The following is an 8,631-nucleotide window of genomic DNA, read 5'->3' as shown; positions in this document are numbered from 1 at the left end:
CATTACATACAGTATAGAACACCATCTAGGAGACATATCATTACATACAGTATAGAACACCATCTAGAAGACATATCATTACATACAGTATAGAACACCATCTAGAAGACATATCATGACATACAGTATAGAACACCATCTAGAAGACATATCATTACATACAGTATAGAACAACATCTAGAAGACATATCATTACATACAGTATAGAACACCATCTAGAAGACATATCATGACATACAGTATAGAACACCATCTAGAAGACATATCATTACATACAGTATAGAACACCATCTAGAAGACATATCATTACATACAGTATAGAACACCATCTAGAAGACATATCATTACATACAGTATAGAACACCATCTAGAAGACAGAGACATATCATTACATACAGTATAGAACACCATCTAGAAGACATATCATTACATTCAGTATAGAACACCATCTAGAAGACATATCATTACATACAGTATAGAACACCATCTAGAAGACATATCATTACATACAGTATAGACCACTATCTAGAAGACAGAGACATATCATTACATACAGTATAGAACACCATCTAGAAGACAGAGACATATCATTACATACAGTATAGAACACCATCTAGAAGACATATCATTACATACAGTATAGAACACCATCTAGAAGACATATCATTACATACAGTATAGAACACCATCTAGAAGACATATCATTACATACAGTATAGAACACCATCTAGAAGACATATCATTACATACAGTATAGAACACCATCTAGAAGACATATCATTACATACAGTATAGAACACCATCTAGAAGACATATCATTACATACAGTATAGAACACCATCTAGAAGACAGAGACATATCATTACATACAGTATATCATAGATGTATAAATCCTTCCTTTATATTTCCTGTACCACTTTCCATGACAGTAGCCTTATTACTGGTTCGTAGAATCTTCATAGAAACTGTTACCCTTTATATATTCTAACCACTCTATTTAATTTAATCTATATTAAGGGTCCTAACCTAGAAACTAAGGCCTTCTCAACTTTGCCTGCAGTTTTCTCTCTCTCCCTCCCTCCTCCTAACCCCTCCCTCCCTCTAACCCCTCCCTCTAACCCCTCCCTCCCTCTAACCAATCCCTCTCTCCCTCCCTCCTTCCCTCCCTCCAACCACAGCCCTCTGGCAGAACCTGGAAGTCCCTCCCCTTCACAAACTATTTTCTGAGGAAACGAAACTGATCTGAGTCTCTCTTTCGTCTGTCTTTGTGAGAGTGAACAACCGTCCAAATGGCTCAACAGGGAGTTCTGCTGGACCAGGACCAGTTCTGTTGTTCTGTCTGTCTGGATCTACTGAAGGAGCCGGTCACTACTATCTGTGGACACAGTTACTGTAGGAGCTGTATTGAGGGCTGCTGGGATCAGGATGTTCTGAAAGGGGTCTATAGCTGTCCTCAGTGCAGAGAGACCTTCACTCCAAGGCCTAATCTGAGGAAAAATAACATGTTGGCTGAGCTGGTGGAGAAACTGAAGAAGACAGGACTCCAGGCTGCTCCCCCTCCTGCTCTGTGCTATGCTGGACCTGGAGATGTGGCGTGTGATTTCTGCACTGGGACCAGAAAGCAGAAAGCCCTCATGTCCTGTCTGGCGTGTCTGGCCTCTTACTGTGAGACTCACCTCCAACCTCACTATGAATTTCCTCCTTTGAAGAAGCACAAGCTGGTCAAAGCCACGGCACAACTACAGGAGAAGATCTGCTCTCATCATGACAAACTGCTGGAGGTTTACTGTCGTACCGATCAGCAGTGTATCTGTTATCTGTGTACAATGGATGAACATAAAGGCCATGATACAGTGTCAGCTGCAGCAGAGAGGACTGAGAAACAGGTAAGACCAGAACAACTTGTTGGTGGCTGTCTGATAAACAAAGAATTAAAGATACAGTAGGAACTAAATCTGTTTGAATATGAGATCATTATAATATATACAATATGAAATGGATCCACAAATATGAACACAAACCTTGAGTATATAGATATGTTAACCCAGATTCTCCAAATGTATCACATTTTTCTAAAGTCAAACACTATTATCATTCTGAATGGCCTTTTATGAGTCCAAAGTTCAGTCTCAACCCCTTGATACATGTAGGCCTACCATAAAAACTATAATGATTCACATAGCAACATAATATCATATTGTAAAGGGACTTCCTCAGGATTGTAGACCTTCCTCTCTATGGGTCCTATGTCACATTACTATACTATTGATCTACTGGACTAATAAAGCTTGATAGCTCATTGAAGAGTGATTCTCCACAGAGGCAGCTGGGGATGAGTCAGCAGAAGGTCCAGCAGAGATTCCAGGAGAGAGAGAAGGAGCTGAAGGAGCTCCAACAGGCTGTGGAGTCTTTCAAGGTGAGTATTGTTGACCAGAGGAGACACACCATTTCACTTCTCTCCTCCAGTCAGAGAGAGAGAGAGAGGGGGGCCCCTATCCAATCCCATTGACCCCACTGTTGGGAACAGGCTGTCTGGACCCCTTTCAGAGAATAGACTGGTTCATGTAACCAACTGGGCTGCCTCATCACATAACCATGAGTAACCATGACGACTCATGTCCCCTATACATTAACATGGAGCTGTCTCTCTCTCTCTCAATTCAATTCAAAGGTCTTTATTGGCATGGGAAACATATCTTTACTATGCCAAAGCAAGTAAAATAATAATGAACAGTAAACATTGAACAACATTTATTTTCAAAAGAATAGAGACATTTCAAATGTTATAATTCAAGTGCAAACAGAGTGAGTCGTGCCCCAGACTGAGTCCTGGAGGTGAAATGGAAATGAATGAGGGAGAGTTCAGTGAGGTAGAAGGTGTGGAGAAGAGTTCAGAACCAGAGAAGAATTTGGTCATATGAGATTTGACTTCAGAAGAGTTCCAGGGGGTGTTGAGTGGTGGTGTCCCGTCCTCCCAGGTCGTTGTCATGGTGCAGGAGCAGATAGGGTCAAAGTAGTGGAATGTGGTAGTGGGTTTTTAATGAGTGTAGGTTAGTTGTCATGGTGATGGAGCAGATAGGGTCAAAGTAGTGGAATGGGTTAGTGGGTTTTTAATGAGTGTAGGGTTAGTCACATGCGCTGAATACAACAGGTGTTTTTACCTGACAGTGAAATACTGAATACAACAGGTGTTTTTACCTCACAGTGAAATACTGAATACAACAGGTGTTTTTACCTGACAGTGAAATGCTGAATACAACAGGTGTTTTTACCTGGCAGTGAAATACTGAATACAACAGGTGTTTTTACCTCACAGTGAAATACTGAATACAACAGGTGTTTTTACCTGACAGTGAAATGCTGAATACAACAGGTGTTTTTACCTGACAGTGAAATACTGAATACAACAGGTGTTTTTACCTGACAGTGAAATACTGAATACAACAGGTGTTTTTACCTTACAGTGAAATGCTGAATACAACAGGTGTTTTTACCTCACAGTGAAATGCTGAATACAACAGGTGTTTTTACCTCACAGTGAAATGCTGAATACAACAGGTGTTTTTACCTTACAGTGAAATGCTGAATACAACAGGTGTTTTTACCTCACAGTGAAATGCTGAATACAACAGGTGTTTTTACCTGACAGTGAAATGCTGTTTACTTACGAGATCCTAACTAACAAAAAAATATATATGGATAAGAATAAGAAATAAAAGTAACAAGTAATTAAAGAGCAGCAGTAACAATAGTGAGACTAAAATCAGACTATATACAGGTGGGAACCGGTACAGAGTCAATGCACGGGGTCATAGGTTAGTTGAGGTAATATCAAGACTTGTATGTGTTGTGATATTGTTATAAGGATGTTGAAGAGAGGGAAAGATTGAAGTGTCATTGGGGTTGGACAGGGTTGGGAGAGTTTGGAAGGGATTTGGGGGATGGGGGAGGGTCTATTAGAAGTTAGTAGGACTCTTTTATTTTCTCAGAAGTACTGAGTTAGGTAGGAGGATTTAGAGTGGTGTAAACCGTGATTGAACACACTCCAGAACAGTAGGTGGCGCCATGCACTTTTAAAGGTGGTTTGAGGACCTCCATTAGATCATAGAAGAAGAAGTTGGTCTGTGAGGGTTTTGTTGTTCCTGAGGAGGGCTACTATTCTTTTCTCTTTTGGTTTTCAAGTATTTTCAGAATGTATTAAAGCCAAAGCTAAAGCTTCCCTAAACAATTCAATATATCAGTCAATATATTTTCTCTGTGATTTATTTTCTCTCCGTCAACCGTTCCATCGCATCTTAACCGTCTTACCGGGCGGGCACTAGGACCCGGGGGAGGCTGTTGCTGCAGAGGCTGCTGCACCGCTCGTGACTGTCAGTCCTCCTTGTAGCTCATTGGTTAAGCTGCGGCTCGAGACTGTTAACAGTTAACGGACAGGAAACGGCTCTGACAGGACACATTCATGTCGAGGCAGTGATGTGAATGTGTGGTAAGTTAGAATAGAGAGAGAGAGTTTTCACTACTATATACTTTGGTCATAATCAAAGCTTTGTTAACCAATAGGTTTTTATGTGAGGCTGCCTGTAAGTTACAGTGTAACAGACGTTACTAACGGTAACGGTGTCTTTTAAATTCGACATAAGTTATGTGGCGATGATATCTAGTTAACGTTGTATTTAATGTAGTGTAATGACCTGACTAGATCATAAAGGAACAATTGTCCAGACAGAGGATTGAGTTACGAATTGACGGTTTATTAGCAACTTTACACAGGCTACTGTTTGGCCTTAGCTCACGCCAAATAAATGAAAGATACCCCACAAGCCAATCGGGACCTTCTCTTGTGAAGCCCAGACGTAAGAGAGAGAACAAAGGCTGAACCTTAACTTCCAATGCCCCGCCCCCTCCACGCCACTCCGCCAACCACCAGGATGCCCGGCATCAGAACATCCCAGGCATTCCTGTGATTGGCAGATAGCAGGTTGATTGGCATGTCGGACCCCGCGAACACTGGGAACTGGTAAGTACAACACAACCACCTACTAGCCGAACACATAACACACAGCTGTCTGTGCGGGTCGCTACAGTAGTTTTACTATCTGTGCCAGGCTATAAATGACACAGATAATATCTAGTTAATGTTGTATTTAATGTAGTTTTACTATCTGTGCCAGGCTATAAATGACACAGATAATATCTAGTTAACGTTGTATTTAATGTAGTTTTACTATCTGTGCCAGGCTATAAATGACACAGATAATATCTAGTTAAGGTTGTATTTAATGTAGTTTTACTATCTGTGCCAGGCTATAAATGACACAGATAATATCTAGTTAACATTGTATTTAATGTAGTTTTACTATCTGTGCCAGGCTATAAATGACACAGATAATATCTAGTTAAGGTTGTATTTAATGTAGTTTTACTATCTGTGCCAGGCTATAAATGACACAGATAATATCTAGTTAACCCCGGGGGTCTGTGTGGCCGGAGAGAGAGGGATATTCCATGATAGTGAGACAGGTACAGAAAACCTCTTGGTCCAAGATGATGATATGATATATATATATATATCATAAGAGGACTGGCCACCCCACAGCCTGGTTCCTCTCTAGGTTTCTTCCTAGGTTTTGGCCTTTCTAGGGAGTTTTTCCTAGCCACCGTGCTTCTACACCTGCATTGCTTGCTGTCTGGGGTTTTAGGCTGGGTTTCTGTACAGCACTTTGAGATATCAGCTGATGTACGAAGGGCTATATAAATACATTTGATTTGATTTGACCAAGAGGTGTTCTGTACCTGTCTGTCCAGGAGGGAGGAGAGTAGAGCAGGACCAAGAGGTGTTCTGTACCTGTCTGTCCAGGAGGGAGGAGAGTAGAACAGGACCAAGAGGTGTTCTGTACCTGTCTGTCCAGGAGGGAGGAGAGTAGAGCAGGACCAAGAGGTGTTCTGTACCTGTCTGTCCAGGAGGGAGGAGAGTAGAGCAGGACCAAGAGGTGTTCTGTACCTGTCTGTCCAGGAGGGAGGAGAGTAGAGCAGGACCAAGAGGTGTTCTGTACCTGTCTGTCCAGGAGGGAGGAGAGTAGAGCAGTACCAAGAGGTGTTCTGTACCTGTCTGTCCAGGAGGGAGGAGAGTAGAGCAGGACCAAGAGGTGTTCTGTACCTGTCTGTCCAGGAGGGAGGAGAGTAGAGCAGGACCAAGAGGTGTTCTGTACCTGTCTGTCCAGGAGGGAGGAGAGTAGAGCAGGACCAAGAGGTGTTCTGTACCTGTCTGTCCAGGAGGGAGGACAAGTCCTGGTGGACCTGGAGAGCAGGGTGGCGGAGGTCTGACTCAGTGAGGTGCAGAGAGGCTACTGAACCTACTGTCTCTCTCTCTCTCTCTCTCTCTCTCTGTCTCTTTCTCTCTCTCTCTCTTTCTCTGTCTCTCTCTCTCTCTCTCCAGCGCTCTGCACAGTCAGCAGTGGAGGACAGTGATCAGATCTTTACTGAGCTGATCCGCTCCATTGAGAGAAGGAGCTCTGAGGTGAAGGAGCTGATCAGAGCCCAAGAGAAGGCTCAAGTGAGTCAAGCTGAAGGACTCCTGGAGCAACTGAAGCAGGAGATAGCTGAACTGAGGAAGAGAAGCACTGAGCTGGAGCAGCTCTCACACACAGAGGATCACATCCATTTCCTCCAGGTAACTAAACTGTCTTGTTACATGTGATATGAAATTAACTTCATGTGAAACTATTCATCTCAATCATTATGTTGTCCTCTCTCTCTGTCTGTCCGTCCCTCTCTCTCTCTCTGTCCGTCCCTCTCTCTCTCTCTCTGTCCGTCCCTCTCTCTCTCTGTCCGTCCCTCTCTCTCTCTCTGTCCGTCCCTCTCTCTCTCTGTCCGTCCCTCTCTCTCTCTGTCCGTCCCTCTCTCTCTCTCTGTCCCTCTCTCCCTCTCTCTCTCTGTCCATCCCCTTCTCGCTCTCTCTCTCTCTGTCCGTCCCTCTCTCTCTCTCTGTCCGTCCCTCCCTCTCTCTCTGTCCCTCTCTCCCTCTCTCTCTCTGTCCGTCCCCTTCTCTCTCTCCCTCTCTCTGTCCGTCCCTCTATCTATCCGTCCCTCTCTCTGTCCGTCCCTCTCTCTCTCTGTCCGCCCCTCTCTCTTTCTGTCCCTCTCTCTCTCTGTCCGCCCCTCTCTCTCTGTCCGTCCCTCTCTCTCTCTGTCCGTCCCTCTCTCTCTCTATCCGTCCCTCTCTCTCTCTATCCGTCCCTCTCTCTCTGTCCGTCCCTCTCTCTCTCTGTCCGTCCCTCTCTCTCTATCCGTCCCTCTCTCTCTCTGTCCGTCCCTCTCTCTCTCTGTCCGTCCCTCTCTCTCTCTATCCGTCCCTCTCTCTCTGTCCGTCCCCCTCTCTCTCTCTCTGTCCGTCCCTCTCTCTCTCTATCCGTCCCTCTCTCTCTGTCCGTCCCTCTCTCTCTCTGTCCGTCCCTCTCTCTCTCTGTCCGTCCCTCTCTCTCTCTGTCCGCCCCTCTCTCTCTCTATCCGTCCCTCTCTCTCTGTCCGCCCCCTCTCTCTCTGTCCGCCCCCTCTCTCTCTGTCCGTCCCTCTCTCTCTCTGTCCGTCCCTCTCTCTCTATCCATCCCTCTCTCTCTCTCTGTCCGCCCCTCTCTCTCTGTCCGCCCCTCTCTCTCTCTGTCCGTCCCTGTCTCTCTCTGTCCGCCCCTCTCTCTCTGTCCGCCCCTCTCTCTCTGTCCGCCCCTCTCTCTCTCTATCCGTCCCTCTCTCTCTCTGTCTGTCCCTCTCTCTCTCTCTCTGTCCGTCCCTCTCTCTTTCTGTCTGCCCCTCTCTCTCTGTCCTTCCCTCTCTCTCTCTGTCCGTCCCTCTCTCTCTGTCCGCCCCTCTCTCTCTGTCCGCCCCTCTCTCTCTCTGTCCGCCCCTCTCTATCTCTCTGTCCGCCCTTCTCTCTCTCTCTGTCCGTCCCTCTCTCTCTCTCTGTCCGTCCCTCTCTCTCTCTCTGTCCGTCCCTCTCCCTCTCTCTGTCCGTCCCCTCTCTCTCTCTGTCCGCCCCTCTCTCTCTGTCCGTCCCTCTCTCTCTCTCCGTCCCTCTCTCTCTGTCCGTCTCTCTCTATCCGTCCCTCTCTCTCTGTCCGTCCCTCTCTCTCTCTATCCGTCCCTCTCTCTCTCTATCCGTCCCTCTCTCTCTGTCCGTCCCCCTCTCTCTCTCTCTGTCCGTCCCTCTCTCTCTCTATCCGTCCCTCTCTCTGTCCGTCCCTCTCTCTCTCTGTCCGTCCCTCTCTCTCTCTACCCGTCCCTCTCTCTCTCTGTCCGCCCCTCTCTCTATCCGTCCCTCTCTCTCTGTCCGTCCCTCTCTCTCTCTGTCCGTCCCTCTCTCTCTCTGTCCGTCCCTCTCTCTCTCTGTCCGTCCCTCTCTCTCTCTGTCCGTCCCTCTCTCTCTCTATCCGTCCCTCTCTCTCTCTGTCCGCCCCTCTCTCTCTCTATCCGTCCCTGTCTCTCTCTGTCCGCCCCTCTCTCTCTGTCCGCCCCTCTCTCTCTGTCCGCCCCTCTCTCTCTCTATCCGTCCCTCTCTCTCTCTGTCTGTCCCTCTCTCTCTCTCTCTGTCCGTCCCTCTCTCTCTCTGTCCGTCCCTCTCTCTCTCTATCCGTCCCT

The 8,631-nt window shown here is 46.2% G+C and overlaps 1 protein-coding gene across 3 annotated transcripts; it reads left to right on the top strand.

Moving 5' to 3' along the window:
* The first annotated feature begins 1,233 nt into the window (after positions 1-1,233).
* LOC110516677 (E3 ubiquitin/ISG15 ligase TRIM25-like) lies at positions 1,234-5,865 on the top strand. Of its 3 annotated transcripts, none has more exons than XM_036968732.1 (3): positions 1,234-1,886; positions 2,321-2,416; positions 4,928-4,988. In XM_036968732.1, the coding sequence occupies exons 1-3, from the start codon at positions 1,290-1,292 to the stop codon at positions 4,973-4,975; spliced, it is 741 nt and encodes a 246-aa protein (XP_036824627.1). In that variant the 5' UTR covers positions 1,234-1,289; the 3' UTR covers positions 4,976-4,988. The 3 variants fall into 3 exon arrangements, with proteins under 3 accessions (XP_036824627.1, XP_036824628.1, XP_036824629.1); XM_036968733.1 differs by lacking the exon at positions 4,928-4,988 and adding an exon at positions 5,806-5,865 and having other exon boundaries at positions 1,235-1,886; XM_036968734.1 differs by lacking the exon at positions 4,928-4,988 and adding an exon at positions 4,852-4,872 and having other exon boundaries at positions 1,235-1,886.
* The last annotated feature ends 2,766 nt before the right edge of the window (positions 5,866-8,631 follow it).

Source organism: Oncorhynchus mykiss, chromosome 30 (assembly GCF_013265735.2).
Source record: "Oncorhynchus mykiss isolate Arlee chromosome 30, USDA_OmykA_1.1, whole genome shotgun sequence".
NCBI classification, from domain to species: domain Eukaryota; kingdom Metazoa; phylum Chordata; class Actinopteri; order Salmoniformes; family Salmonidae; genus Oncorhynchus; species Oncorhynchus mykiss.
The sequence above is the reverse complement of the archived record's forward strand: the minus strand, read 5'-3'. Positions and strand labels throughout refer to the sequence as shown.

Bases quoted from the DNA above. Each gene is read 5' to 3' on its own strand.
- LOC110516677 (XM_036968732.1), top strand. From the start codon at position 1,290: ATGGCTCAACAGGGAGTTCTGCTGGACCAGGACCAGTTCTGTTGTTCT. The intron at 1,887-2,320 runs GTAAGACCAGAA...GATTCTCCACAG, and splicing joins CAGAGAGGACTGAGAAACAG to AGGCAGCTGGGGATGAGTCA. The intron at 2,417-4,927 runs GTGAGTATTGTT...GCCAACCACCAG, and splicing joins AGGCTGTGGAGTCTTTCAAG to GATGCCCGGCATCAGAACAT.